Raw genomic sequence first — 18,059 nt, forward strand, 5'->3', positions numbered from 1 at the left:
TGTGCATCAAATGTATGAAGTTCAGATCAGCTGCTTGTGAAATGTATCTTGGCAGCGCTTGTAGCAGTTTTTAAATTTGAATGGCTATTAATTGACACGTTCAAAATATAAAATGTAGCAGATGGGTATGTGTTTATCAAGCACAAACTCTTTGACGCTCTGGTGTTGTCTGGTCACTTTTGACCAAAAAATGGTTTTTATGTTGTTGTTTTTTGGAATGGTATGAAACTTGGTAAAGGTTTTTGACAAACAATCATAGACTTGATTCGAAACGGTTAAATGGTCCTGGAAAAAGTAGACACTTAACTTGTTGCATTGCATTTGTGCATTTTTCATTTTAAACCTTTAATTTCATTTTTTATTTTACTTCAGCAATATTCTGTCAAGAGTAATCTTCAAAAAAAGTCTAAACTTAAACTTTCTCCAAAGCGTTAAAGATTTAATTTCTAAATTACTTCTTCAAGTCTATGCTCAAGAAGTGGTTATCCGGTAATAAAGGATTATAACTATTTCATAAATGTAATTTAGTACCATAAAATACCTTAAAAAAAAATGTATAACATTATATAACTAAAATATAGCACATTAATTTCATTGAAATAAATAAAACTAGAGCTGTAGATATGAAATTAGTAGTGACAGTAGAGTGAAAATGATGTAAAAATATAATTTGTCATGCCGCATGATATAAGCTCTTAAATTATATGCATTTAATCTTGATGTTAAAAACAATATGCTATTAAAAAAAAAAAAATTCTCATGCCTATTATTTTATACATGGACATTTTACAGGGTCTCAAGAGTTATAATACTATGGTAAACTTTACTGCAGTCTTTATTTTTTCAAGCTGGCAGCGTAAAAAAAAATACACATAATTAAGTTTGATTTCTCTGTTACATGTATGTTTATTATGGAAAGGCCAATATGAAAAATGTAAATAAAAAAAGACAGAAAAATACAGCATTTACATTTAATACCAAAAACAAATACAAAACGATACAGTACTCACGATAATTCAATATGGTTAGTCAACAATAATAGATACCGGTTATTTCACATACGAAATTCTGCTACGAAAGATAACCCGCCTTATGAGAGTGTTTTTTGTAATAAAGAAATAAGTGAATCCAGAATATGCTGAAAAAAAAACAAGAAAATATGATCGTAAAAATAAAAATACAGCACCATCTTCTGGTTTTTGAATCTGGACTGTGGCACAAATACTTCCCGAACGAACACCTTACAAGAAATAATTATATACGACAAAGATAAAGAGAAAGATAGAGACACTTCTTGTACAAATGAATATTTAAATCCATAATATCCTTGAAGGATTAAGCCATGTTTGCTCGATTTAAACCAAATGTATCTTGAGTGAGTCATAAAGACAAAATAAAATAAAAAATGATTTGGCAATGCATAAACAGGCGCTTAATCATCTGAACCGTTGGCCCTAACATCAAGGAATGTGGACATACTGCTCATAATGCATGAAGTGTATATAATCCATTACAAACATCTGCTTTGTGCACTCTTTCATTTCAAACACTGCTTGTGATGTGTGTAACAGTCAGTGAAATAAAAAACTAAGACAATGGCTACATTAGGGCCAATGATGTCTCTTTCTGTGTATGCATCACTCTCTAAAATCTCAATGCATTTCAGTGTGGATGTGAGGGCTGTGTGTTCTTCACGGTCACTCCATGGCAGGGTTTTGGCTCTGATAAATGGAGGCCTTGTCCTTCAGAAGAGCCAGACACAGATGGCAACTCCAGCTTCCTATAAACACGATTAAACCAAATGTTAATCATCAGTGGCAATTTCATAACTCTAATTAGTACCTACTATAAAATAAGTGCATGAACCGAATGCATAACCGTTTTGATCGTTTCACATGACAACTCTATTCTTTTGGTCTGCTCCTCATGCTATGCTACTGCAGTGCATCACAAGACTTGGACTATAGCACAGAAGTCAGTAGTGTGACATGCAAAACTTTAAATTAATTCTAATATTGGGTTAGAATATGCCTGAAGCCTGTTTGCACCACTGAATAAAAAATAAAAAAGGTATCTGCGACTTTTACGTCTCACAATTCAGATTTATTTTTTTAAGATGTCAGAATTGTGAGATATAAACTCGCAATTTCTGAGGGGGAAAAAAAGAGTTTATTTCACTGAATTGTGACTTTATAATGTATATAACCTGAATGTAAAAATATAAAAATTAGAAAATAAAAATGTGAAATTAATTAAATGCAATGTGTTTCACAATGCAGATTTTTCCCCCTCAGAAATTGTGAGGAAAAAAAAGTCCGAATTGTGAGATAAATTGCAATTAATTAATTTTGTTGTTTTTTATTCGACGGCTTTATCGAGCTTCCATGAGTAACGGTTACGGCAGTAACACTATGCCAACATTTTTTTAGAATTTTTTTACAACTTCAAAAAATGCAATTTTTTTAAAAAGTATTCTCTTATTATGCACATATGTCACATGTTAATGTTTTACTGGTCCTTTATGGATCACACAGCTATAGTACTAAAGTACATTTCAGTGCAATCTTTCTTTTTGTACTATGCCGGTGGCGGACATAAAAATATGTGTTTTTAATGTTTATGTGCATATACAAACAAATGGACCACTTTTATGGTATTCAAAATGGTGCTTTTTTTTGCCATTTTTGGAGACTGATAGACTTAGCCCCATTCAGAAGGTTCCAAAAATAAATGATTCCAAGGCTCATCCTCTTTAATGGCCATTTCAGTTCTTAGAGCTGATCATTAATTCATCTCTCGGCCTCTAATGTTCATGGGAAGTCCGATTCATCTCCATGAACTGGTTCTTTCGGATGGCTTGTTTCAATGAATCGATTTAAAAATACGACTGTAGCTGTACCTTTACATTGTTGTTTAATTTTGACCTGTTTAATACAACTCTGTGCTGTGTTTTGTCACACTAAAACTTTTAAATAAAGCCATAAGTAATCATTAACTTTTTTTGTCAGTTTGTCACTGTTTCACTCAGTGATCCGGCACATCAAACAGCTTACAACTGACATATAAAACCAGTCTTAAGTGTCAATTTTTCGAAATTGGGAATCAATCATCATATGAAAGCTGAATAAAAGCTGATGTATGGTTTATTAGGATCGGGCAATATTTGGCAGAGATACAACTATTTGAAAATCTGGAATCTGAGGGTGCAAAAAAATAAAATAAAAATCTAAATACTGAAAAGAAAATCTCCTTTAAAGTTGCCCAAATGAATTCTTAATGCATATTACTAATCTAAAATTAAGTTTTGATATATTTACGGTAGGAAATTTACTAAATATCTTCATGGAACATGATCTTTACTTAATATCCTAATTATTATTTGGCATAAATGAAAAATCAATAATTTTGACCCATACAATATTTTTTTGGCTATTGTTAAAAATATACCCCAGCGACTTCAGACTGCTTTTGTGCTACTGAGTCACAAATACTGATTAGCCTATGTTTTGGACAAGTCCCTTACAATAAAGATAAACACTTAAAATACAGACACTGAAATGGATTTTTTTCTCGGTGTCTAAAGTATATAAAAAGAATAACATAGATTTATAAAGTCCATTAATTAGCTTAAAGGGTGAAATTGGCTTTTTCTGTTGTCCAAAATGGTTTTGAGCACCACTCTGTGCTATATGACGAGAAAATAGATGCTGATAATAATCAATGAATACAATGGAAGTTTAAAAGGAAGTAAGACTTCATATCATTAAGTGACGACATTAGGTGAAGACAAATCTATAAAGAAATCTATTCTAGAAACAGCAAGCAGAAATGGAATGGAACAGCAACATTTATTGCCAATTTCTTTCTTTTTGCATTTAATGGAAGAGTAAACAATGATAAAAGTGATTGCTCGTACCTTCTGGAGGGTCTGCCATGGGAGGGCTGAGGCAGTACATGTGGTATCCTCTGTCACAGTCATCACAGAACAGAAGCTGGTCCTGCACAAAAGGATTTAAACACAGTCACAGATGGTTTTGGGCAGTGTTGGTGGTAACACATTAAGGTAATGGGAGTTACGTAATCAGATCAAGTTATGCGTGTAATATATGTAATGCATTGTTTTTAAAACAACAAAGTGATCCTGACTCACGTCGTTCTCAGATGTGCCACAAACATTGCAGCACTTGCACTCAATGCATTGCCAGCGGTAAGTCTTCACAGCTGCCATCATTACGGCAGTGAACTGCAGGCACGAAGGATGTCCTTAAGAGGTAAAGAAAGCCACGCGTGAGTTGTGTGCATCTCAGTGTGGAGGTTTAGAGTTTGTTCTGTCTCTCGTGTCCTACCTGAACGTCCACAGTCAGAGCAGGACACCAGTTCCTCCGACTGGCCTGTTTTCTGGTTCATGTTGGAGTCGCCCAGGCAGAAGTCACAATAGTCATTGGGTAACGCCAGGCCATTTGGTCCTTTCTTAGGGGCTGTAAAACAACAACAACAAAAAAAACAGAGATGATAACGTTTGCATTAAAGGGGTCATCTTATGCGATTTTAATTTTTCCTTTCTCTTTGGAGTGTTACAAGCTCTTGGTGCATAAAGACGATTTGTTAAGTTGCAAAGACTAAAGTCTCAAATCCAAAGAGATATTCTTTATAAAAGTTAAGAGTCTCTTAAAACACATTTTATGGAGGACAAGGACTGTTTCCCGAGAGAGTAGTCTACAAATGCACGTGTCTGTTTCTATAAAGTGGGGTGCCTCTGACTCACAGTCTGTAAGTACGTTTTCATATTTAAAGAGTTTCCCACTGATGTTTCAAATGAAAGTTTTGATGATGTTTCAATGCACTAGATAGCTGGCCAATCAGAGCACACCTCGCTTTTCAGAATAATGAGCTTTGTAAAATCGACGTGTTTCAGAAAGGCAGGGCATAGAGGAGCAACAATAATGCACAGTATGTGTAAAATAATGCATAAACACAGTTAGAAAATTTTCCGAAAATGAAGTTTCTACAATATTTAGTAGTAGCTTATAAGTGGTGACTGTCAGTTTATGTGCCTTTAATCTTTTAACTGATTAACGAAACTAAAATGACAAATATTTGTAATGTATTATACAATATCTTTAAGTCACTCGGATCTAACAATATCCAACTCTTAAATGTTGTATAAAGTGTAGGGTTCAAACATGAAGAACGGTACATGCTGTGCTCGTAAAATCCTGTAAACTGATGATGCACAACAATATAAGTGATAAGTGTCAGGAATGCACTTTAAATAATGCTGTGTAGTAGAGATGAAACGGCATGAAAATTTCATATCACGACCATAATAGCGACCAAAATGATGAGTGTTGTTTAAAACCTGTTGGAAATTTAAATCAAACACGACGCCAAATTATAAATATTTCCGTTTTAAACAATGAAGGCCAAGCCAGTGCACTGACATCACACAAACAATGTGCAAACTTTTTTAAGACAGTCAGTTCTTAAACCAAACCTACACGCATGCTGTGCCTGCATCAAGCCGTTATTAACATTGCTTAATGCTTTTCAAATCATGGAAATCAAATATGGGATTCAAATATAACAGGATAAAACTAACCATCAGGACTTTTCTCATGGTTTTAACTTGTTCAACAATCATGAATGAACTCACTCTTGTGTTCCTCTCGTGGTACAGGTGTGTGAATCTCAGGTTCCTCTCTGTCTTCTCCCTCCTCGTCAGCCAGGTGAGAGTGAGTGTAGTGGTAACTCAAACCTGGTCTGTTTTTATAGCGTTTCCCACAGACTAACAGAAAGAAAACATTACAAATTAAAACAGTAGAGTAAACAGGATTTTCATTGGGCTTTTTAATATGCTCGCTTTCCAGACGACAGAAATCAATGATGAAATCTAAACTGCAAACAGGAATCTTTTAGAATTCATCTCACATGATACTGAGATCAAAACAATGAGAATAATAACGTGCTCAATGTGCGATTACTGCGACAACAGCATTTACATTCACTACCACGTTTCTTCTGCTCACTAAGGCTGCATTTATTTAAACAGAAACACAGTAAAAACAGTAATATTTTGAAATATTATTACAATTTAAAATAACTGTTTCTATGTGAATATATTATAAAATGTAATTTATTCCTGTGATCAAAACTTAATTTTCAGCATACAGTCTTTAGTGTCACATGATCCTTCAGAAATCATTATTATATGCTTCTTTGCAGCTTATAAACATTTCTCCTTGTTAAAAAATGTTTTTGTATGCATTTGAAAAATGCTTAATGTTTTTGTTCAACCGCGACACATTTTCAGGATTCTCATATTCTCAATGTCTTGCCATTTTAACTCAAATTATTAAATGATTGCCACCTTATTGGGACAATAAAGCCCTACATACACCTACCCTAACCCTACCCGATACTTTATTTTCAACTTTTGATTATATTATTCATTTTCATTGAAAATAAATGCTTTTTTGATGTGATTTGATATTTGAAAAGGCAAAAAACAGTTTGCCAAAAGGCAAATTCGAACCTGGGTCGATCACATAGATATGAATAAGTCACATGTTTTACCATCTTATTTTTTGCACACGGAGTTAGTGTAAAAAGACACTCCGATAAATAAATTACTGACCCTAAACTTCTGAATAGTAACGAACCATAGTATACCATAATAAAAACACCTGATTTAACTGAATGTTGCCTAAAACCGAAAAAAAAAAAAAAAAAAAAATGCATAACGCTACAAAACAATGACTTTTTAAAACAAAAATGACTCAAAATAACATGCGTCACAACTCACTGTCACAAGCATATGGTTTGTCTCGATCTTCTTGGGCAGCTGCAGCAGCTTCCATTTTCTTTTTTCCATTTCCAACTCCTCGACCCTGGCACATTAAAACAACATTTCGATAACACCATTCCTCCAGGCCATCGCACGACCAAGAACCATCACAGCACAAGATATTAAATGGCTTATACTGTATCAATATTCAGTAGGGATGTAACCATTCACTCAACTAATGATTAAATTCATGATTTATTAATTTTTTTACAAATTGAGATTTAAGACATTATAAATTAAATGTTTCCTTTTATTGCTTGGACAAAATGCTGTAAATTTTTTTTGGGGAAATTAAAATACTACTAAATTAAAGAACACTATAATAAATATAGCATGTGTATATTATTGCTCTTTCATTTGGTTTGATTGCTTCTAATGTCCTCATTTGTAAGTCGCTTTGGATAAAAGTGTCTGCTAAAAAATAAATCTAAATATAATGTTTATATAAAAAAAATTGGCAATTTAAATCAAGTTTTTGTGAAACTATTCATAAAAAATATCTGCGTGAAACTGAAACAGCGAATGAGCTGAATGAGACGCAGATTCACTCTCTGCCAGCAGGTGGAGCTTATAATGTTTCCCTGGTTACCGCTGCAAACAAAGCACTTATGAACACCTCAGCAGGTGGAGCTTATAATGTTTCCCTGGTTACCGCTGTAAACAAAGCACTTATGAACACCGTAGCAGGCAGCGATTAAAGCGTTTCCCTGGTTACCGCTGTAAACAAAGCACTTATGAACACCGCAGCAGGCGGCACTTAAAGCGTTTCCCTGGTTACCGCTGTAAACAAAGCACTTATGAACACCGCAGCAGGCGGCGCTTAAAGTGTTTCCTTGGTTACCGCTGTAAACAAAGCACTTATGAACACCTCAGCAGGCGGCGCTTAAAGCGTTTCCCTGGTTACCGCTGTAAACAAAGCACTTATGAACACCTCAGCAGGCGGCGCTTAAAGTGTTTCCTTGGTTATCGCTGTAAACAAAGCACTTATGAACACCTCAGCAGGCGGCGCTTAAAGTGTTTCCTTGGTTATCGCTGTAAACAAAGCACTTATGAACACCTCAGCAGGCGGCGCTTAAAGCGTTTCCCTGGTTACCGCTGTAAACAAAGCACTTATAAACACCACAGCAGGCGGTGCTTAAAGCGTTTCCCTGGTTACCGCTGTAAACAAAGCACTTATGAACACCGCAGCAGGCGGCGTTTAAAGCGTCTCTTGGTTACCACTGTAAACAAAGCACTTATGAACACCGCAGCAGGTGTAGCTTAAAGCGTCTCCTTGGTTACCGCTGTAAACAAAGCACTTATGAACACTGCAGCAGGCGGCGCTTAAAGCGTCTCCTTGGTTACCGCTGTAAACAAAGCACTTATGAACACCACAGCAGGCGGCGCTTAAATCGTCTCCTTGGTTACCACTGTAAACAAAGCACTTATGAATTTTAATATGCATTATACAGAGGCAAGATGAAAAAAAGAAAAATACCATCTAAACTTTTCTAAAGAGTAAGTTCCCCTCAGACATACAATCATATAAACTCCTACCCCTTAAAGAATCGCAATTTGTTTAGCATCTCAACCGATTTGAATCGTCTCAAATGTAAATTGATTTTTAACCGGCTCGCGTATAATCATTACATCCCTAACTACTTAAAGCAACAGTAGACTAGGCACGTTACCTTAGACTTTCCTTTTCCTCGTCTTTTTGGAGTCTCCTCCTCAAAATCTTCATCGTCCAGATCATCCAAGTAGTCTTCGGGCTCAAGCACTCTCTGAGAATGACAGGAAGTGATCAGGCTATGCATTGCTTTAGGAGAATCCCCCACTTGTGTGCTTCTGCTACCTTCCTGATGCGTGAGGAGCCGCTGTGGCTGCTGGCCGTGCTGGTTCCAGTGACCTCAGACAGACTGGTTTCTTCCTCCGGCGGTCTGAACTCGGTGGACACTCTTTTATCCAGCGGCTCTCCTTTCAGCAAAGCTTCCAGACTGCTCCCATCCAACGGCCCCAACACATCTTTTTTCATTCCCAGTTCCAGCTCTGCTTTGAAAAGACCATTTACAATCATATTTTAAATATTTTCTCTGACTTGTATATCTCAATCTATACTGTTTATATTCATTGAGCTTGACATATGAAATAATAATCTTTTTATTTTATGATAAAATCTAATAAAAAAAGTTAGCATGTTTTATGTTGAATATCATTTTTGATTGTATGGCTCATATAGTTTGATGTTGGTGAATATGGAGATGATATTAGATCAAAAATAAGATTTTTACTCTGAATGTCTTAGTAATATAGTATATTTATGATCAAAATCTCTGTAGTTTTCTTATCAAAAAAATATGTGACCCTGGACCACAAAACCAGTCATAAGGCAGACAATCAGACAATATTTGGCCGATATACAACTATTTAAAAATCTGGAATCTGAGGGTGCAAAAAATCTAAATATTGAGAAAAATCACCTTAAAATTTGTCCAAAAGAAGTTCCTAGCAATGCATATTACTAATCAAAAATTAAGTTTCGATATATATTAAGGTAGGAAATTAACAATATTTATTAATGGAACATGATCTTTACTTAATATCCTGATGATTTTTGGCATAAAAGAAAAATCGGTAATTTTGACCCATACAATGTATTTTTGGCTATTGCTACAAATATACCCCAGAGACTTAAGACACATATAATGCAATGCAATACAATGAGGACAAATAAACATTACATATCATATATGATGCTAACATTTTAACATGATTTTTCAAGTAATGAATCAAGTAATCCTGTTGCTTGAACCCAGTGAGTGTTCATCTTGAATATTATTCACAATACTAAAGTTACATTTACTACAAGAAAGGAAGACATTTGCTTATCTAAAACGATACAGCACGTGTTATAGGAATAAACAGGTTATAACAGATTACCAGATTTGATTGGAGGAAACACCAGAGCAGGTTCTTCTGGTGGGTGAGCTCTTCTTTTCTTCCTCCAGCGCCGGGCAGGATATGTGTACAGCTGTCCCGGTGTGGTACCTTAAATAGAAATCATAAACCGTGAATGTTAGTACCTAGAGATGGGTCGATCTGTTACGGTTTCCAAATTACACGACAAAAATTGCAGTAAGTAACGAAGTCCATTACATTACACATTTTAGGTAATATAATCAGACCACTTTTGACCTAACTTGCTAATCACATTGATTTAAATAGGACAATTTTGTACCATATTGTTATAAAAATGCAAAGAAAATGTGTTCCGTGAAGTGCATTAAACATTACATTACATTATAAAGGTTCCCAGACAGGTGTTCATGAAGTAAGTTTGAGAGTTTAAAGAAAATATGTTGTATTGTTCCTTCATACTTCCTTACATTACTTACTGTTTGGAGGTATGGGGAAACACTTACAAAACCAACACTGAACCAATATTTATCCTTCAAAAGAGAGCCTTAAGAATTGTAAATAAATATAGAGCACCAACTACTCCACTGTTTATTAAATTAAAAGCACTAAAATTCAGAGATAGTGTTGACGTCAAAACTGCACTAATTATGTATAAAATAAATAATCAACAGCTATCGAACAGTATTCAAGGGTTGTTTCAAATGAGAGAGAGCAATCATCACTTAAGAGGAACATTTGTACTTAAAAAGAAATATAAGAACAAATTCTAAATATCAATGCATCACAACCAGAGGAGTTATTGTATGGAACCGCTGCAGTGAAGAGATGAAATCATGTACAACCATAAGTAATTTTAAAAGACTATTTAAACTGAATATACTAAATGAATACGAAAAGGACTTGAGGTGATAGTATTGTATACAGTTTCATTGGTCTACATGTTAAGTATAGTATGGAGGTGTTATTATTTGATTTGTTATAGATAGATGGAAAAGAAAGAAGAAAAAAATGGGAATGTGTGTGTATGCATCTGTATCTATGTATAGGTTTATGTGAACAGAAGGTAGGTAGATATAGGATGTATGTAAAGATGTATATATAAGTGAAGCATCAAATTGTTTTGTATTTAATTAAAGGATAAAAATAGAGAAATGGGGTAGGACCTGAAAAGGTTGTTATGAACTTCCTACTCCTTTTGAACATGAGAATTTCTAATTTGAATTATTTACAATAATATGGAAAGATTGTGCTGAGAATTACATGACTTAATTTGGCTGTTATTTTAATTTTATATATGTATGCATGCCTGTATGTATATACATTTTTATTTACATGTTCAAATAAACAAACAAACAAACAAACAAAAAACATAAAAATGTACAAAATTTACCTGCATGTCATGTGACCATTAACCAATACCAGAAAAACTGTGAACATGCAAATGTGAGACTGAACAATTAAAGCGGTAATATATTAGGTGAAAGAGGTTCAGATGACAAAAACATTTGGGGATGCCTGCATTACATGATAAAAGACATAATAATACATGGTTTAATAACCCACCGAGCGATAATTCAAATAAAAAACAAGTGTTTTCATCAGTAGTGTTGACATATGGAGAAAACTGCTGAAAACTGAAAGGATTTCTGTAAATCCAGTGGTCAAATGCTGTGTGACGTTTCAATTTTCTATGCAATTATAGACATCTGACTAGTGACTGGTGTTCGTGTGAAACTGGAAATCTTTCTGAATGTATATAAACGGGAGGCTACTTTATAGAGGGACATTTTAAAGATGAAAAACAGGGAGAATCAATAGGCTAAATGATGTATTTGGCTGATGCTGAACCTGCACTCCTGTGTCTCTTCTCCATCCAAATATAGCAGTTGCTTTGAGCGACTCCAGTTTGGGAGTCCAGGAAGGGCATGAGGATGCTCCTCTCGGCACACAGTCGGGCGTTATAACTGTGACACTGCTCCAAAGCATCTTTATAGTACTGCTCTCCAAGCCTTGGGTTCACACACACACACACACACACACACACACGAGCACGAGAGAGAAAGGGAGAGAGGTAGAGAGACAAAAACAAGTTACTTCAAGGCGTGTGATTTAAATTTACTGTTAATGCACATATTCACTTTTGATTGGTTAAATCAGTCTTTGGAAATACCTATTTTCTTTCTATTAGGTTAACTTACATTTGGTGCGTCACAACGTGACCATTGCAAACAATGGACATCAATGGACCCCAATGAGATGTACTAATTTTTGCCAAAGCAAAGCAAACACTAAAGACATTATTATTATTATAAAAAAGGCAAAATAATCAGTGACTGGTCTTTAAAATTGTTTATAAAAAAAACAACAACACATGACTGTAGCGCGCTTTCATGCCACACGAAACGATGAATGGTCGAGGTGCAGATTTATATTATTAGCCAACCAAACACTAGCACTACGCTTCGGCTTTACAATAAAACCGTCCCGAATCAGCCACCATTTGAGAACACACACGGATATTCAATCAAAGAGTTTAAAAACTACATGGACTCACACTTTAACGATGTTCTCCACGGCAGTCGCCATTGTTTTTGCTGTAGTGGGCTGTTGTTGTCTTCACTGCGCATGCGCACCAGCTGTCTTTTTTCGAATAAACGCTAAGTTCTCGTAAATATTTTATCCGTCATAGCAGATGGAAGATTTAAATTGTATGAAACTGTAAAAAAAAAAAAAAAAAAAAAAAAAAAAAAAAAATATATATATATATATATATATATATATATATATACTTCTATATATATATAGATACTTCTTATTAAATAAATTACCGTAATCAAAATAACTAAAACGCATTGATTTCATCCCCGCGGTGGGCGTGGTTTACGTCTATATGACATCATCCGTCCGCACCGCCGCCATTTATATATCACCGCCATTTCACAAAGACTTAGCTGAGATTCGGTTACGAAAACGACGGTCTAAATGGAAAATCAACTTTGTAAGCTTTTTGTCGGTGGACTTAACGTCCAAACCACCGATGACGGGCTGCGAAATCATTTCGAGCAATACGGGACGCTCACGGACTGCGTGGTCGTCCAGAACCAGCAGCTGAAGCGCTCGCGCTGCTTCGGTTTCGTGACGTTCTCGAGCCCTGAGGAGGCGGACTCGGCCATGGCGGCCCGACCGCACGTTCTGGACGGTAACAACGTCGAGTTGAAGCGGGCCGTGGCTCGGGAAGACGCGGGCAGACCCGAGGCCCTCGCGAAGGTGAAGAAGATCTTCATCGGCGGGCTTAGAGACGACATCGAGGAGGATCACCTCCGTGATTGCTTCTCCCAGTTCGGCGCGGTGGAGAAGGCGGAGGTGATCACGGACAAAGAGACCGGAAAGAAGCGCGGCTTCGGCTTCGTGTATTTCGAGGACAACGACTCGGCCGATAAAGCAGTGGTGCTCAAGTATCACGTTATCAATGGGCATAAAGTGGAGGTGAAGAAAGCCCTGACCAAGCAGGAGATGCAGGGCGCTGGGAGTCGCGGTGGCCGCGGCGGGAGGGGGATGGGCAGACCGCAGAACGGCTACGGGGCGCGCGGCGGCGGATACGGCAACTACAGCAGCGGCGGCGGGTATGGAGGCAATGAAGGCTACGGCGGAGGCTACGGAGGCGGGTATGGGGGAGGCTACGGGGACCAAATGGAGGGCTACGGCGGTGGTAACGGCTACAGTGACTTTGGCAGCGGCTATGGTCAGCAGTCCTCTGGCTATGGCCCAATGAAAGGTAATTACTCGGGCAGAAGCAGCGCTCCTTACTCCCGAGGAGGTGGAGGTGGTGGTGGTTACGGCAGGGGGGGTTACGGAGGCTCGTATTAGGAGCGTATATTAGGTCCTTCCCCAGCCCACATCACAGTTTCGACCACACATTATCTTCAGCTAAGTTGAGCCACTTTAACATAACGTGGCATTGACTGAAACACTCCAGCTCTATTATCATTATCCAGTCCAGCAGATCATAGGTAGGGACAGGGCTCACCTGTCCGACTTTACTTCGCATCTTACATCTTTCCCTGAAGTACTAGGGAGATTTTTTTTTCTTTTTCCTTTCAGCAAGACATAGGACTACTACTCTGGATCTCTACTTGTATTATAAGACTGGCCAGTGGTCGGGGCAGGCTACCTGTTGGCGCAACTGTTACTCAAGTGTTTTTGTTTTTTGGTTTGGGATTAGGTTAAGATTAGTATTTTTGCTTGTTAATTAGAGTAGGCACGTGTTTTTCACCTTTTAGTGTATGCATTGTATCTTTATTGTGTCTGTGTTCTTTTTTTCAAAACACTTAATAGTGCAGTCAATCGATTTAATCGCAAACAAAATAAAAGCTTTTGTTTACATAATACACGTACTGTGTATATATGCCTTTATATATAAATACTCAAACCTACATATGTTTATATTAATATAATTTATATATAAATATTTTATATATAAACCAAATAAATTAAGTGTATACATGCGTGCGTGTATTTACATATACATAACAAATATGCATAGTACACTTATTATGTAAACAAATTTTTATTTTGAATGCGATTAATCGTTTGATGACTAATATTTAAATCTGATTTTGATTGAGAGCCAATCAGCAGTGAAACCCTGTAGCGATTCAAACATCCATTGGCTGGCTGCAGGCGTTATTTGCATATCACGTGATGTATTGAGTGCGCAGTGCCTCGAGTAAAATCCCATTCATTTTCTTCATAAAGCAAGGCAGACGCTGTAAGCTATGAGGTTAAATGGTGTGTTATGTTTATTTTCCACTAGTTTTGCAAATATGTGGAAACCAACCATAATTCTTCAATCAGAGAATTAACATTTGCATATTTTGCAATAAGCATATAATGTTTCTGTATGCACACTTGATATCTTTAAATCAATGGTTTTGTCATTCGCAATGTTTCCTGGGATTGCAGTACTTTCCGGCATGGGCCTGTTTTGTGTATTTGCCATTTACAAATACTTTTTTTGCATCAAATCAAAGATTGCAATGTTTCGGCTCATAGCTGATTGGTTTGACCGAATCATAGCTCTATAACAAATGCTTTTTAAAAATGAATGTGGAAAAATTCTACAGAAAACCAAGGCAGCTGAAAAAGTAGACTGGCACTGTTGTTCTCAATTAAACCACTTGCTGCAGAGTCTGCTGCCAACCAATGAAAGCTTGAACTTATTTAATTAGGCTCGATTGCAACTAGCTGTTCTTTCTAACATGAGAAAAGTGTTGGATTAAATTGAAAAATCTTTGGCGTCTCAGTAAAAAATATGCAAGTTAAAAGGACTAGTTTCAGCTTCGAATGTTCAGGCTCGCTCAAACAACTCTCAACGTCCGTTAATAGTTAAAAGTGATTAACGTGTCCCCTCCCAATTAGTGTAATCTGTTAAATAGTTCAAGCACATTATGAAAATATTGTCATTGGTGGTGTTACAGTGAACCTTTTGGCCGGGACTGTTGTTTTTCCTACAGTTTAATTTAGTAAAGGACTTAAATGCTCTTGTCTCATTGTATTACTGCTTCAACCCATTGAATATTGTTTATTTCAGATACAACTGAACTGTATGTATTTCTGTTAATAAAAATCATTACTCCGTAGCCATTATGGTTTATGACCAACTGAGATTTATTGGGTGGTTTGACGTATGAGACCCATGTAGCGATTTTGTCTTTCCATCTAGGTAAGACTAAAACTGGAGGCCACTCTTTGCCTTTATTAGGCATTGGCTCTAATGACTTTTCTTTGCATCAGACATGTGGGGATGTTAATATTTTCCCAACCGTATGTTGTCTTAATTCTTAAAATATGTGTAGAGCTTTGTTCCAATACTTTTAGTGATCAAATAAGACGGATCTATACCTTAGCTGTGTCCACTACTACGTCATTGGATTCTCCAGGGCTACTCCAGAGATGTAGAAACCCAGCTGAAAATCCATAGGATAAACACACCAGGTTTCCAGGTTTGTAGAAATGCTTTATACACCAGACATTACATCGGGTGTGTCTCTTAACATACTTTGGATCCACCTGGAAAACGAAATCAGGTATTTGTGAGACGTTAACGTAAAGCGTGCATGCAACTTTATTTCAGCATTTCCTAAATACTAGCTGTGAATAGCGTTAAGTGGCGGCGACCATTAACGGAAAAGTGGAAAGTAGAACATGCTCTGTAGTTCAATGTGGTGATTGTGGTCTATGTAGTTATGTCTTAATCCAATATTTTAGCCGATTTCCAGTTTAAGGTCAAACCGGAGAACGAAGCTTATAGTTCCTGTATACTTGATGCATTAGTTCCAGATATTAATGGCATCAAATGCAAAGGAGATCAGCATTTATTAAGCAAGGTTTGTGCTTTCAGCTATTTACTTTACATCTTATCAATCCCCCTCCTCATCTCGGTGTTTTGTTCGCGCTTTGTCCTACATTTCTAGCACTCTTAAGTGGGCAGTGGATTTTGTTGATAATTGAGTCAGACTAGTGAAGATGCAACCTCTTGGCATTGGCCTTTTCAAAAGTGAGATGTGCTACTGTCATTTTTAAAGCACACCACCTGCATAGAGCCTTTGTAAAGGCACAGTGTGTAAATCTGAAGGGGTTGTGTAGATCGACATGTTTCAGGACACCACTTGTTGACTTGACACTTACATGCATCTGCATCTGTCTTGACTTTTTCACAGAAAGAATGCAATGGAAGGATTTAAATAAAATCCGACTTCTAAGTTCGGCCACTTGATGAACCTCTGCTGCGGGCTGTGAATCCAGCTGCTCTAAAGATGAAGGAAAAACTCCAGTAAATTTTGGTAAGCAGGTTTTTTTTTTTTTGAAAATCTGTGTTCTACAGTCAGTCACGCCAATTATATTTAATAAATTTCCTTTTGTTTGTCTTTCTGTTGTAGCAGAGTTTGCATATGAATGCATGTGCATGGACCTCTGAAAGGCAAGATGCCCGTGGTAAGATTTAAGCAGAATGTCTCATTTCAGTGATTTGAAATCAAAATGTATGTAGATTGCATAATTTGAGTTTTGAGTTTACCATGATCATTTTGTGGGTTTGAGATTTTGATGTTATGAACTCATGAGCATACATTGCAATAAATATGGTTCTGCTTGGAAACATTTTGCATGTTAACCATTACATTGGTTGGAGCATAAGAAACAAATATGGAAAAAACATTTTTGAAATGTATATGTATAATCCATGTATAGGCAAATAAAATGTTTTATTTTTTAATTCACCAGTTTCTTTAGGTTTCAGTTCATTTTAACCAAATTTTGTCTCAACTGTTATAAAAAATAACAATGATTTGACATACTAATTTACTCTGTACAATGTGTATAAAATGTCCATAAATTGATATTCCCATTTTATTCAATGCATCTATAATACATTGCATCTAGTTAGCATATTAATGTGTCCTTGTGGGCAAATCATTGAGAAGGAAAAGAAAGCGTTATGAAAGGAGTAACAACCTGGCAACATTTTCATAATAATGCCACATTTCATAAGAATGTTGATTTTAATCATTTCTTTCCCTATTGACTCCATGTGTCTCTGCAAAGTGTCTGATTGACATCAGACTGGTTTCCTCTACAGAAGACATTATGCCTTGTTTCAGAAGTCAAATTTGGATTTGAAACCTCATAACATTTTTCTAAATTATGACGATTTGAAAATTAGCCAGATATGAATGAGAATTACAAAATATTATCATATTTCCCTAAGAGTGTTAAATAATGATATCCGTATCAATATCGGTCATTTTAAAGACCAAGAAGAGGGAGTGTTTATAATCAAACCTTCAAACATCTCAAAGCCCTGAATCTGCTCAGTACAGGACATCCAGACTTAAAACCCTAAAATTTCCTCTACACAAGAAGACAAAAGTCTATGCCTAGGGCCCAGGAGGATAAATCTCTCATGCTCTTTTTTCTGGAAAATGTCTTCTCTTTATTTTTACAGACCCGTGCCAAGATGATGCCCTGATCATGGTACCTGGAAGGTGGCTACATCTGGTTCCTGTGACTGGAGTTTAATCTAATGCATATTGGCAAAGTGATTGGAATCATTGTACATGTGCATATGAACTGGCATTAAATGTCTGATGAATTCAATAAAAAAAAATAACTGGATAACTTTTAAGTCTGTTGTTAATGTTTGAATGCATCAAGTGGGGTTACACAAGATAGAAATTAGCAACATCTACTAAGCTATAAACCTATTACAGTATGAATAATTGACTTTAATAAAGCTGAGAAGGACCACGGAATCATGATA

General features: G+C 36.3%; 2 protein-coding genes across 4 annotated transcripts; one reads left to right on the forward strand and one right to left on the reverse strand.

Annotated features, from left to right (window-relative positions):
* Nucleotides 1-881: 881 nt before the first annotated feature.
* On the reverse strand, nt 882-12,438 carry dpf2l (D4, zinc and double PHD fingers family 2, like). 2 transcript variants are annotated; one of them, XM_059521286.1, is made up of 11 exons: nt 12,297-12,438; nt 11,591-11,751; nt 9,764-9,871; nt 8,679-8,875; nt 8,515-8,607; nt 6,803-6,887; nt 5,654-5,785; nt 4,347-4,478; nt 4,151-4,263; nt 3,917-3,998; nt 882-1,780 (listed from the first exon to the last, which is right to left on the reverse strand). In XM_059521286.1, the coding sequence occupies exons 1-11, from the start codon at nt 12,326-12,328 to the stop codon at nt 1,698-1,700; spliced, it is 1,218 nt and encodes a 405-aa protein (XP_059377269.1). In that variant the 5' UTR covers nt 12,329-12,438; the 3' UTR covers nt 882-1,697. The 2 variants fall into 2 exon arrangements, with proteins under 2 accessions (XP_059377269.1, XP_059377270.1); XM_059521287.1 differs by having other exon boundaries at nt 8,679-8,872; nt 12,297-12,437.
* A 215-nt stretch (nt 12,439-12,653) lies between these two features.
* On the forward strand, nt 12,654-17,909 carry LOC132113500 (heterogeneous nuclear ribonucleoprotein A0-like). 2 transcript variants are annotated; one of them, XM_059521288.1, is made up of 4 exons: nt 12,654-13,517; nt 16,462-16,584; nt 16,681-16,735; nt 17,745-17,909. In XM_059521288.1, exons 1-2 carry the CDS (start codon nt 12,725-12,727, stop codon nt 16,515-16,517), a joined length of 849 nt encoding a protein of 282 aa, XP_059377271.1. In that variant the 5' UTR covers nt 12,654-12,724; the 3' UTR covers nt 16,518-16,584; nt 16,681-16,735; nt 17,745-17,909. The 2 variants fall into 2 exon arrangements, with proteins under 2 accessions (XP_059377271.1, XP_059377272.1); XM_059521289.1 differs by having other exon boundaries at nt 16,684-16,735.
* The last annotated feature ends 150 nt before the right edge of the window (nt 17,910-18,059 follow it).

The sequence above is a fragment of the Carassius carassius genome, chromosome 33, assembly GCF_963082965.1.
Source record: "Carassius carassius chromosome 33, fCarCar2.1, whole genome shotgun sequence".
Classification (NCBI taxonomy): Eukaryota; Metazoa; Chordata; class Actinopteri; order Cypriniformes; family Cyprinidae; genus Carassius; species Carassius carassius.